This window comes from Crocodylus porosus, unplaced genomic scaffold (genome assembly GCF_001723895.1).
Source record: "Crocodylus porosus isolate Cpor-Errol unplaced genomic scaffold, CroPor_comp1, whole genome shotgun sequence".
Lineage (NCBI taxonomy): Eukaryota > Metazoa > Chordata > Crocodylia > Crocodylidae > Crocodylus > Crocodylus porosus.
The window spans coordinates 23545132-23558681 of record NW_017728943.1 but is presented as its reverse complement, the minus strand read 5'-3'; the positions used below and the strand labels follow the sequence as shown (position 1 = coordinate 23558681).

At 49.8% G+C, this 13550-nt stretch overlaps 2 protein-coding genes across 4 annotated transcripts in view; both read right to left on the bottom strand.

The window, feature by feature from the left end:
- PPP2R5D (protein phosphatase 2 regulatory subunit B'delta) overlaps positions 1-13550 on the bottom strand; it is a 1176261-nt gene that overhangs the window by 201182 nt on the left and 961529 nt on the right. The window lies entirely within an intron of this gene.
- SRF (serum response factor) overlaps positions 1-13550 on the bottom strand; it is a 61636-nt gene that overhangs the window by 7043 nt on the left and 41043 nt on the right. For 2 of the 3 annotated variants that reach the window (XM_019549007.1, XM_019549004.1), the window contains 3 exons: positions 7212-7473; positions 6565-6726; positions 3500-3619 (listed from right to left, as the gene is read on the bottom strand). In XM_019549007.1, coding sequence (XP_019404552.1) covers positions 3500-3619; positions 6565-6726; positions 7212-7473 — 544 coding nt within the window. The remainder of the gene's footprint in view (positions 1-3499; positions 3620-6564; positions 6727-7211; positions 7474-13550) is intronic. The other variant, XM_019549005.1, reaches the window with a different exon arrangement.

Genomic DNA, 13550 nt, shown 5'->3' with positions numbered 1-13550 from the left:
AAAAAAAAAAAACCACCCTTCTTTTAAAAGTTAAAATTTAAAATGTAATACTTTTTCTTTTTAAAATATACTTTCTAAATATTACATCTGTAATTATAAAAACCTATGTAATAAGTTTAGCTCTTAATAATCTACTGACGGAATTTAAAATTAAAAATATTATGCAGTTTAACACTGCTGCTGATATTCTAAAGCAGGTCAGCAGCAGAGGGGAGTCACTGGGCACCCAGAATAAGAGAGTTTGTTGAACAGTCAAACCAGCTTTGACAGCAGTCGCCTCTTCTGCAGATGCAGAGAGAATATTTTCTTTGCATCGAGGTATTCACCTAGTTTCAATTTAATGACAAGTTCAGTCTAAGTTAAGAGACTGGGTTTTGGAAAAAGCAGGAAAGTCTGTTTTATAATTCAAATGAATTTAAAAAGTGTTAGATAATAAAGTCTACTAGTTCTAAAATTGAAGGTCACAGTGACAAGAAATTAGTTGATTTTTACTAGCTGTAGATAATACTTTTTCGGTTTATTAAATTAGTTGGGGCTTAAAGCTGAATAATATTTTGATATACTTGTTTCTCCATAAGTACCCAGCACATTTCAAGGAGTTTTAAACTAATAAAAAGTTTTAAAATGCCATGTGTGTAAAATGTTAACTAAATTCTGATTTCAATGCAAAATGTAGCCTGACACGAATCAGAAACAAAAAAATTCGTAAGTACCTATTAAATGAGTCCATAATTCCCCACTTCCTAACACCATAAAATATCAAAATTAAGAGCCTGAACAAATACATATAAAGATGTATAATTGTGCATGGATACAGCACATCCTCTTTAAAGTACATTGGTTGTACAAGATTTATTGTGTACAAAAGTGGCTGAATTTTGCTGTGGCCTTTAGATGCAAATCTGCAAAGAAGCCCAGGTCAAAGACATCATGTCTGGGTTATGAGCATGAGTGACAGTAGATAGTGGTACTAGTATTCTGGCAATACCAAAACCAGGTATGGGAGCCAACGCGATCACGTGCAGGTTTCTGGCACGCTGAGCTGTAGACTGGACAGCGGTCAGAAGGCCAGCCAAGGTTTCTGTTTGGACAGGAGAAGAGAACTCAACGGAGCTCAGTAGGGAGCTCTATGGGGTCCCCACCATGGTCTAGAATGGGGATGAAGGTAACTTACTGAAATGAACAGCTAAGAGAGTGAGGAGGAGAACCACAGGAGAGTGGATTCACAGATGCAAAAAGAGGGCAAGAATTGTAGAGCACAGTCAGTGGTGTCCAGAGGCAGAGGACGGCTTAAGGAAGATGGGCCTAAAGCTCCAGGCAACAAGAGAAAGAGACCAATGGAAAGGACAAATATTGAGAAACACAAACTGGAAAGTGAGGAGAAAAGGTGCTGGCAGCACAGCACTGCAGAGAGCAATAGCTGACAGCACATTCAGGGAGTCTGAGAGGGGGCAAGAGCCTGAGCAGAAATGGGGCCAGAGCAGGATTTTTAAGGCCAAATTAACTGAGGCAAACCTTGACTCATGGCATGATGAACTGAGCTACAACTCACAAAAGCTTGTGTTATACATCTACATTGGTTAGTCTATAAAGGTACAAAGTTACCCTGGCTTCTTATAGAAAAAGGGCCACTGGATGGTCACTTCCTTACCTTACGGCACAGTATAGCTCACCCACTCCAAGCCTCTTGAAAGCATGCAAATCAAGATATTTCTCACCACTGGCTTGAATTCTCAAGCCACCTCCTCTACACAGATGGCAAGAGTAAGCATCACCAATCATACCACAGATGGTATCATGCAATGACCACTGCAACCACCAGATGTCACTAGTCACCAGTTCTTTACTCTGCACAGTACCAGTCGCCTTTGCCCAGCTCTAGTAGGCAAACCAGTAGAGCTGCCAACAAAGAATGCATGTGGGGCTGCTCAGCGGAGAGAAGATGACTTACTAACTCTTTAATCAGTGATAGGAAAGAGATGATGAAAACATTTCCATCAGATGGATATTTTCAGCAGAGAATTAAACCATATCCAGCCCTGGTATGAAGCTGCACACTCCCTGTAGGGCAGGCAGAGCCCTGCCCTACGCAGTCCAGTGCAGTGGCCTTGGCATTGGGACCATAAAACAAAAGCTGAGGATGCGAGAGTGATGAAACACCTCTGGCCACCCCATGTTCCTCTGAAGAGGTTCGACTCTGCCACTCACAGCCAAGAGTCATTCTGTGTAAAGCACTGTCCTACAACACCCCAACTCTCTGCCCTTGCACATATGGTCACTGGAGGAGGAGCTGGGTTTATCCACTGGTAAATACCAGGTTTCCCCCAGCAACACATCCCTATGCCTGTCCTACCATGCCTAGGTCTCCAGGAGAGGACACCTCTAACACAGAACTTCATTTTCCTGCAAGGCACTGCCCTTTCTTTCTGTCCCTTCCAGTCTGCCAATCCTGGATGTGTAAGCAGCTCAGATGCCAGCTTCTATGAACAACCTTGCAGTTCTTCCCAGCTGAACCATCTTCACAATTGTTAGGCAGGCACAGGTCAATAGGTAGTTTTTCAGTCATAATTCAAACAATTCAGTTTGCTGTTCAAGGAGTACTTGCAAAATGAAAAACAAGAGGAGAAAATCATTTGAGCCCGCCTCATACGAAAGCAAACAGCAATTTCCAACCCCTCTCCAGACTAGCTAGCAAAGTAGAGGAATGTCACATGGAATGGGACTTTCCAAAGCCTTGTGAAAAACCTAAGCTCTGAAGGAATGTGTGCACTGAGGTGGCCCAAGCAGCAGCTTGTCACTTACAACTATTCAGTCCAGCTTCTTACTTGAGGACCATTTGCACAATGGGAGTAAATATTGTTACACCCACCAGCACTCTGCAAAACATTGGGTTCTGTTATGATCCTCATTTTCAGAGTGGTCTCAGAGACACAACACTGGGATAGCCTGAAGGGTGCTTCATTCTTCACTCTGATATCCTCAGCTCTTGCTCCCTGTTCCCAGTGAAGAAGCAACAGTGCAAGGCAGGGCAGGGATTCAGCCCACACCCCACTAGGCTCCGAGCTCAGCCAGGGCTGGATACAGTTTTTGCCCCCCATGCTTTTCTTACCCACATATGTGGCACACATATCTCCACAGGTTACTATTTAAATCTTCAATCTTTGATTAAGGAATCTGGAAATTAGCAACAGATTTCAGCCATGCAAGAAACATGGACTCCCCTCTACATCCTTAGGCAGCAGCACAAGGAAGCATTATCACCAACTCCCATCTACCCTAGCCAGTCCCACATATCACCAGGAAAACTAAGATCACAGGTCCAATGCCCACAGGTACAGAAGGGGGAGAAGAAAAAGCCAGGAATGACAACCAGAGCAGGAGCCAGAAAGCATAGTATGTGCAAGAGATCACTGTTGCCAAGTCATCACTATCTGACATCACCGCCTGGAGCTGGACCTGCAAATGAGATACTGCACCAGCCAGAAAGGAGGCAGGTTACCTGTTCCACTGGAAGAGGTCTGGGTGAGATCAGTGCTGCTGTCACTGGAAGGAGACGTTTGCTGTGGGGCCTGGTGTACCTGGATGGTTTGGACTGGAACCTGTTGAGCCATAGCACCACCTAGAAGGGAAAGGAACCCGTTAACCCATGTTCACACCATGATTTATGGAGCACATGAAGCTTGAGGTCCCTGCCACCTCAGTGCTAGCTAGTACAGAACCCTCAGCCCCATCTCTGGCACAGTTCAGATCCCATTTTCACTCCAGACTGTAGGGTTTGGGGTACATTTGCCAACACAAGGAAGAAAAAAGGAAGAAAGCACCCCAGTACCACATACACAGTGCAAGAAATGGCAGAGGCCAGGCCCAAAGCCCCATCTGTCCTTGGCATCTAGCACTTCACAGGACCATCACCATCCCTCCTGAGCTTCTCATGACACCATACTCCCACCTACTCTAGGATTTGGAGTCTTCTGCTCTACAAAGCTACATAGATTTGGGCAGGGTTTGAATCACATGGATATGGGTTACAACAAGCTTAAGGTCCGACCAAAACAAAGCCCATCCAGTCCAGGGTCCTATTTCTAGCACTGGCCAGGGGCAGCTGCCCCAAAGGAGTGATCAAATACTGAAGTTCAATTAGCCTGTCCACAGAGGATGTGTCCTCTTAGCCCTGCCAACTGGTGATGAGCTCACACTTCGAAAGACTTGCATCTCTCACTGTGTGCACAAGACCCAATATGAGAGATATGCAGGTTGCAAAGCCAAGTGCTCAGAAGTTGGGAAATGCCAGACTCACAAATATCCATGCACACTTAAATCCAAACCCTGGTGTGCAAGCGTTTTGAGATTCCCTAGCTTCACTGTTCTACAGGCAACCCCATACAATCAGTAACCACATGTTATTAAAAACCCTATTGCAAATGTTAGAAAATGCATTGTAAAGTCAAACATGCAACTTTAACATCCTTTTAAAGTTGGTTTCCAGGTATTTTCCCATGACTTTAGAAAAGCAAAAACACAAAAAGCCAAGTGCCACTGGGTGGAACCACAACATATGCATTAAACTTCCTCCTTCCCTGGGGTCATCAATACCATGAGAAGCTTTAAATTGACAGCAGAGAGCACCCCCACCTGAGCTAATGGAATAACTGGCAACAGCAGCAACCTCTGTCCCATGTCAGGGATGAGGTACACAATTTGCAAAGGAGTTCGTAGGATTTTTGATGGATAGACGAATGCTGGGACTCCTGGGTACTGTTTGAGAATATTTCCTTTTCTAGTACAGTAATTGTCCACCAGAGTTTAATGAGTGCCTTGAGTCTAACAAGGTTGAGAACCGCTGATCTAGTAGTTGGAGACTCTTCTGACTCATGTCCTCCATAGCTGCCCACTTCTGATTGTTCCTGATCCTCTCTCCCTTTAATCTACACTGTTCCAGTCAGAATGCTTTTACCATTTATTTTCTGGTGTGGGCACCAGCAAGGGTAGAACTAAGAGCACAGGAGACAAAACCTCTGCTCTGTTTGGGTGTCTGTATGATGGGGCCCCCCCAACCCCTGTGAAAAACAACTGCAAGGGAAGTCTTGTTTAGTTCTAGTAGCCATAGGGTAGAACATATTCAGTGCAGACAATATTTCTGGAAGGTTTTGTGGCTGCCACCAGTTTAACAAAATGTCTGTAAACACATGCAAATGGTATTTTCCAGCAGATGGCAACTCAACAAGATCTGGATGGGACTGAAAAACACCTCTGTCCCAGGTGCTGCATATCAAGTACTTGCCCCAAAGCAATGACAGGACATGACTTCACAAAAATAATTGTCAACTCCTTCACTGCACAAGCCAAAGAACATTCCCCACTGCCTCCTACAGTAACCACTGTAGGAGGACAGAGTGGGTCTCATGAGCAGTCACCCTAATTTGGATTAGATGTCCAGTGACAGATAACTGGAAGTGACCTGGTGGCTGATGACCTTGACTACTGAAGAGATGTCACTTATTTTCATGCTTGAATGTTACCAACCCTAGCTCTTAACCAGTCACTAATCCCATTTCTGCCTTTGGTAGATTAAAGAACCCATCAGTATCCAATTTAAAATGAGGCAGACCTTTTATATCCTGCAGAGCTCTTGGCTGGGGATAACATGAATTAAGTAATACTCACTTCTCCCTGTATTCTGCCTCCACCTCTGCAACACAATCTTATTACCAGGTTCCCTGCAAGCAGCATCCTTTTGACTGGAACTGTGTCATGCTTGTGCCCTACGGTTCTCCTCAGAGCTTTTCCAGAGTTCAATCCCCATATTAAGCAGAAATAGGTACAAGGCATTAGCTCCCTCCCCAGAGTTGCTGGGTCACCAACAACCAAGGCCATGGCAAGGACTGGGCAGAGGTCAGCCACTTGTCAAGTTCCTGCCAGGCTGCAGGAGAAGTTGCTGAGTTGGCCAGGCACCCTACCTCCCAATCAAGCTCCTCAGCTGTTTGAGCCTCCTTCCATTCAGCCCAGCTCAGCCTCTAATCAGCAGCCTTCTGGGCAACGTATCAGTCTATTACAGTATGTACACCCACCCACTCCTCTCCATTCAAATACCCGTTCAGAACTCACCCACACCACAGCACCCAACCCTAGGGTCCAGAGCACAGTGGCCTAACGTGACAAATTGAAGGAGCTTCCACGAACAAGAGAGGAAACTATGTGGAGACACACTACTGCTGGGAACCCCATCTGTGCCCAGGCCTGGCTTCAGCACCTTGGGTTCAGCCTGGGGCAAATCAGCATGTGTCTGTGCTCCAGGTTATGACCAAAGTTGGTAAGATCCAGTACAATACCGAACCCAGTAACACTGTCCAGTATTGACCCCATCCCTGTCTAGGGCACAGCTCACCTGCCTACCAGTCTCAGCCCCCAGCCAGTGGGCGAGCACTGCTCACCACAGCACCTCACCCAAACTCCCCTGTACTTAGGGTCTTGCCTGGCTTGACTCAGCAACCCTGCACAGGCCACTGGCCTCCCCCCAGACACCTACACACCCCACCTCAAGCAAGTGGAGAAGCGAGCGCTGACCTGTCAGAGACACGATCTGCCCTCCGGCTGTGGCAGGGAATCGGAAGACTGTCTGCTGTGCCTGCTGCAGCTGTCCAGCTGTACCTGCGACTGCCTGGCCCTGTGAGTGTGGCTGTAACTGAGTGAGAGGAATGGTGGGGGTCCCCGGAGGGAGCGGAGCACCTGGCAAAAGGAGGGAGAAAGAAAGGCTTCAGCCAAATCAGCTTTTAACTTCCTCCAACCCCAAGCTTGTGCTGAGCTTCCTCCAAGTCTGAGTAAGTACCCAGTCTGAGGAAGGGAGCAGGAAGGTGCTGCCATTGATGTGGGCTAACAGATGCTCCAAATGCAGTTCAGATCCCTGTGATCACCATGAAGGCAGTAAACCAGCACAACTCCATCCCCAGGTCATGGGCCCAGCAGCAGAGCCAGCTGGCAGAGCAGAGAGCAAGCCAGCACTGCTGAGTTCATTCAGCTGGGGGCTCCCTCTCACTGTTCTGAAAGTACTGGGGAAAAGGAGCTAAGCACGCTTCACCCTCAATTACAAATGGCTAGCCCTGACATGCAACCTGATCCTCTCTTCACCTGTTCCCAAACAGAGGTGGCACACTCCTGACACTGAGGCATCTGCAGAAAGGCCCAAAGACCCCTGTTCTCTAGAGGCTACTGACCTGACATGAGGGTGAAGCTGGTGGGTATCTGCATTAGCCCTCCGGAGGTCACTGCACTGGTTCCAGTGGTTTTCAAGACTGTTCCGTTGGCACTGGTGACGGCATTAGGGCTGACACTGGCAGAGACTGGTGCTAGGTAGTTGGTGATTGGGAATGAGGGGCCACTGCTGACCTGCATGGAAGTGGAGGTGGTGGGCGCAGTCTGGATGGTTGATGTTGTCCCAGGCAAGTTGGTAACTGTGAATGCAGGTTTCAGTGCATCCTGGAAAAGAAGGGCAGGTGAGGAAAACCAAATCAGGCCTCAGGGGTACCTCTGTGACCTATCCTTCCCAATCCCCTCCCAAAACCAAGCCAGGCCTGGAGATGCATCTGTGACCTACTACCCCCAACTAAGGGAGGCCTCAAGTCCCATCCACATACTCTACACCTACTCTTACCAAGCTGGACCCTAGGACCCATCAGTCCTCCCTCATCACCACCACCCTGCTCCTGCCTGAATCAGACCAATATTATCCCAACAAGGTGGGAAGACAACAAAGTCAGCATATGGCAGGAGTTCCTCACTTTTACTACCCCAATCCTAACATGTAGCAGTCAGAGAACAAACTGAGGCACTGACCAAGAGAAAGGGCCAAGGGAATGGGAAGGAGTCAAACTGCTTCCCCACAAACATCAGCTCAACCTAGCAGTTGGGCAACTCAGGGCCTGCAAGAGCACCTACTGCCCTCCACAAGCTCTCCCTGCCCCTACCCAGCTCCCTGCACATGTGGAACATGCCCTGGTTTGCTTCTCCCCAGCTCTGCCCCTTCCCCAAGACCCAGGACTCGCAGGCTGCCTCCTATGGAAGGCATGAACAGAGCCAGATCCAGCATCTGTGATACTTTTCCTAAGGGAGAGCAGGAGCCTAGCACTGCAACAGGGCATCAGGTATAGCCCAGGCCACCCCAGAGGACAGGTTGCTAAGAAGCACTTAAGTCCACTGTGGGACAGAAGCAACAGGAATTACCATAAGCTCAGTCACACTGCACAACACCTTCTGGCAGCTTAGGAGGGAGCAGGCACAGACAATTTCACTGCCTTAGAGCTACCATAAGACTGGGAAGGCAAGCAGCAGTTTGACTAGCCCACTGGCACAGTCTCTTCTGCCCAGCAGCATACAGAGCACCCACACTGAAGCTAAGTAAGAGACATCAGCCATTCATAGGTGTTTCCCTCTAGTTCCCAGCCATTGCTTACACTAGCCAGGCCAGACATTTGGCAATTCCCAGTCGCTTCATTAATATCATACCTCTCTACACCACACACAACTGTCCTCAGCACTAGTGCTTAAAGCTAGGCTCTCCCCAGAGGGTGAAGGAAAGAGGCACAGCTTATGGCCTCAGAAAACACTGGTACCATAGCTACTAAGCCTGTATAAATAGGGAATTATTCGATTCTGATTCAGATTCAGCTGATTCAGAGGTCAGCGATTCAAATCACTGTCCCCATTTGATTTGGCTGAATCAGAACCAGAGATTCAGTGCTGATTCAGAGATTCGGATCAGCCAGGGAGAGGCAGGCACACCGGGTGGCTGCAGGTTCTCCTGCACCTTCTCTAGCTGTGCCTGCCTCTCCCTGGGCAGGGGGAGCCACAGGAGAAGCTCCCATGGCTATCCTGCCTAGCCCCAGACTCCTGGCACTAAAAAAAGCCCGGCACTCACCAGCTGCAGCAGTGGTGATCAGGGCCTCTGAGGGCTTGTGGCAGAGCCTCCCCCACCACAGCACAGGGCAGCAGGGGGTAATGGGGATCACCCCCCTTGTCTGGCACCCAGCAGGTGCAGTGCAGCTTGGCAGGGTGCTGTGCACTGGGGGGGGAGGGGGGCTGAGCAGTGCCAGGGTCCAGCTGAGTCCTGAAGCTGCCCCAGCTCCCAGATAGCACAGTGCTCTGCCAAGCCATGCTGCACCCACACCATGGGACAGCTGCCACATGGCTGCCGGGGGGGGTGATCCCTGCTGCCCCCCGCACTGCCCCATGGGGCTCTACCACAAGCCCTCGGAGCCCCGATTGCTGCTGCCAGAGCCGATGAGCACAGAGCCTTTTTTTTTCTTTTTCTTTCAAGTGCTAGAAGGCTGGGGCTGGGCAGGTCAGCCATGGGGGCTTCTCCCACAGCTCCTCTGGCTGTGCCTCCCTCTCCCCAATGGCAGAAGCCACAGGGGAAGCCCTGATGGCTGCCCTGTCCTGCCAGCCCCAGCAGGTGCCAGGGTGGGTGCAATGAAGGCGCAGCTTGCTCCAAGTGGCAACAGGGCATAGCCCCAGCACTACCATGCTGACATCAGTGCTGGGAGCAGGGACTCTACCCTGCCGCCGATTGCCAGCCAATATGGAGGGATGCGGATGTGGCAACATTGGGAGCAGGGGCCATGCCCTGCTGCCACTTGCCCCCTTTTGCCTGCAGTGAGCTGCACCTGCATCCCACGCCCTGCCACTCCCCTCCTCAAGTAATGTGCCCCCCCACCCCAACTGGGCAGGTTGTCCTTGTCCCAGCCCCAGCCCCCCCCTCCCACCCTACATCCCTTCCCTCCCCTAACCCCAACAGATTTACCAGCTGGAGGCAGCTGTGTCAGCTGCCTGTTTAGTCTATGGTCAAATCTCCAAAGCAGCTGAATTTTCCGAAGCTTTTCCAAATAAATTCAGATGCTTCAAATCGATTCAGAGATTTTAATTCTTCTCCCGATTCATTTCGGAGATTTGGTCCCCGAATAAGGCCAAATCTCCTCCAAACTGAATCAGCTACCAAAGCTTCATACAGCCCTAATAGCTACACCAAAGTAGCTGTTTTTTTCTTCCAGTAGGAGCCCAACTACAGACATCTGCAGACCTGCCCCACCCCCATTTTAATACCCAGTGGCTTTAATGCACAGTAGACTATTTTACTGCACATTAAAGCATCATGTAAAAAACATTGGATTTATGACACATTATAACCTACCCAACATCTGACTCCTCAGGTACCTCTCCATTATTTAACTGCTACATGCATCCCCCTTCTCCCTCCAACCCAGCCTGTCTCTCACCCACTGACTCCTTAGTTTATATCTTCAACGACTGCCTATCTTGTATGCGTAACAGCCCAGCCGCTAGCTTCTTTACTTTACATTCCATTCCATCCAGGAAGAGCACACAGCAGCTGCAGAAACTTCCTCAGCCTGACGAAGGGTTTTTAAACCTGAAAGCTTGCTCAAAATATTTTTTTCCAACTATTTAAGTTGGTTTAATAAAAGATATCAGATTCACCCAAAGAACCTTGTCTGCCTATGCCCTTCAACCAACATGGCTACAACCTACACCCACGTAAAAAACATGACATTCCACTAATGCACAGTAAAATAATCTACTGCACATTGTCACTGGAAAAAAAAAAAAAAAAAGCATGAAATGTGCTACTGTGCATTAGTGTAGCCTAATTCAAATTAATTTAGTTCCTTACATGGAGGTACTAAATTTAATCTGCATTAGAAAAAGTGCATTAATGCACGTGTAGATACACCCAGTGTGAACTAAATTAATGCAGTGTTGTAATGCAGAGGCAGAGGCGTCCCCAACCTAGACATATTGATGTGAACCCACTAAGTGCTCTAACAGCTGCACCTCCTCCACAAACCATGGCTTTTCCCAGGATTCATGAGATTTGTGACACAAACGGAACAAATCCAGCAAAGGAGGCACACTAGCATGACTTCTGGGGCCCAGAAAGGAACAACTCCCTAACCCAGAGCGGAGGGAGTCCCAATATCAGGGCCAGCTAGAGGACCAATAACCAATGAAGGCCAAGCATATATGTGACCTAGAGCAGCAGTTCCCAACCTTGGGGTCATGCCCCCAATTGGTGTCGTAATGATTAAAAAGGGGTCATGGAGCCCGTTCAGGAGGGGAGGCAGGGGGAGCAGATACAGGCTGCCCATTGCAGGCTCAGGGCTCCCCGCCCTGCTGCCCTCCCCACAGGGCCTCCATGGCCCCACACCAGTTGTGGTGCCATGGCAAAGCGTCCCCTGCTCACCCAGCAGCAGTGCAGGGCACAACTCCAAGCCACTGCTGCTGGGCAACCAGGGGGTGCCTTGCCACAGCAGCCTGGCTGGCATGGGGCTCTCAGTGGTAGCACCAAGCCTCCCTGCACTTCTGCAGTGGGTCCTGCCCACTGGGCCCTGGAGGCAAGTGTGGGGGGCAGCAGGGCAGGGAGCCCCAAGCCCACAGTGGGCAGCCCACACCTGTACCCCCACCATGGCCATACCACTCGCAGGGAGAGAGGAAGGGGAGATGCTAGCCAGGCTCCATGCTCCCTTCTGGCTGCAGCAACCACTGCCTTCTGTGGGCAGCAGCTGGGGCTTGGGCACAGTGGGTCCCAAGTGAGGGACACCAGCAAGGCTGGAGGGCTATGGAAGGGGACCAGCAAGTTCAGGGAACTGTGGGTTGGGAGTGATGGGTACCAGGGAGAGTGGCGAGTCAGGGGCCATGAGGAAGAACCGGGGTCATGCTGAGGAAGAAGTTGGAAAGCACTGACCTAGAGAGAGCACAGACTGCCTTGTCCAGATCCCAGAGAAGCACGAGACAACCCTAAAGAACAACTAGTAACTCAGGGGCAGCAGAGGAATGCCAGGAAAATAGTAGTACTGAGGCTAGCCAGAACAGAATTAGGAAAAGGAATCCAGGTGTGCTGACTGGGGTCTGTTTGGCCCAGCCCCGAGGCTCAGCTGGAACCACCCCAGGCAGAAACAGAGGCTCTCCTCTTGGACACACAAGACTTGCCCCATTTTGCCACCAATGGGGGCATTTTGGTGTGGTGATGGGCAGAACAGTGAGAATTACCCAGGCCAACCCTCTCCAGCCTGTGGCCCACCTCCAGGCCCAACTTCACTGGCAGCACAGAGCCCCTGAAAGGAAAGCGTTAAACAGCTTGTGTTTTCAGCACTCTGCCACCCCCTTCCCCACCCCACTCTCAGCCCTGCAGATTGGCAAACCCATTTCACCCATGTGCTACTCCTTGTTCCCAGCCTGTCATGCTGCCAAAAATAAGGAATTCACAGCTCAACTAACATCTAAAAAAGGGAAGGCAGCCCATTTTGGACAGAGACAACCAATCCTGAGCACCCTGCTGTGCCTTGAGCACAGGGAGAGGAGGGCTGTGTACAGAGCCCCACCAGCCCTGGCACAGAGATTCCCTGCAGTCAGAATTAGAATGAGCATGTGATAATGGAGCAGTCAGGCAAATTAACTTTCCATTATCTCAGCTGCAGTCTCCTGTCCCCACAAGCAAGTGGAGGGGATGGTGCAGAGGAACAGTACCCAAGGAAAGTCATCAACCCTCTCCCCATGCCAGGATGACAACTGGACCCCTCCCCACAGCAAGAGTCAGGCTGCCCCTACACTCCATTTTCATGATGCTGCCAGGTGACCAGCCAGTGTTCTTTTTAAAAATCAGCTAGATTGTAGAGCAGCCCATATCTGCAAACAGCACTACAAATGAAAAGGCACAACTGACATCATGCCTGGGGAGGCCCACTGCTACCACCCCTCACAGCTTCAACATGAGGCTGGTGCTAGACAGTCTCACAGCCCCAGTTCTTGAAGTCACTGAAATACAGGAGAACTGCAGCTTTTTTATGCAGGAGGAAAAGGGGCTCCTTCTCCCACTCCCCAATAAAAGGCCAAAGTTCATTTTTCAGAGCTCATGATTACAGGAAGTGGATGTTCGGTCAGACTTTTGACTGGAAGGCTGGCAATTCTATCCTCCTCTCTCAGGTGCTTGTCTGTCCACACTACAAGCTCTCTGGTGCAAAGATTGGATTGTCATGCTAGGTACTGCACAAACAAACAATGTGCATCACTACTACAGTCACTTGGAGTGAGGGCTGCAGCTGCACCTCAAGCAACCAGGGTCCAGAGACTTGGCTGTTCCAAAATGGGCCTAGACCAGGGGTGTTTTACTCCATGGAGCAGATGATCCAAGAACTAAATTCATTGCTTCCCGATAGTCAAGAGCAGCTGTTTTCAACCGAGGATCTGCAAGCAGGTTTCCAGAGGCCTGCCCAGCCAACCCAAGCTGGCATGGCATGTGGAAGAGCCATCTCAGTGCCGTGGGGCTGAGGAAATTTGGGAGGAAGGGATGGAGACCAGCCCACCTTGCCCAGCCCCACAGCCTTCATCTTGCAGGCAGTACTGTGGAGCCTTGCCCGCTTGCCCACACCACTGCTGCTCAGGTGAATGGGGCCCAGGGCTCCCTACCTGCTGCAGATGGGGCTGGTCCTCTCCCACGCAGAGAGTAGCACAAGAGGGCCGTGAAATATTTATAGCATGCTAAGGTT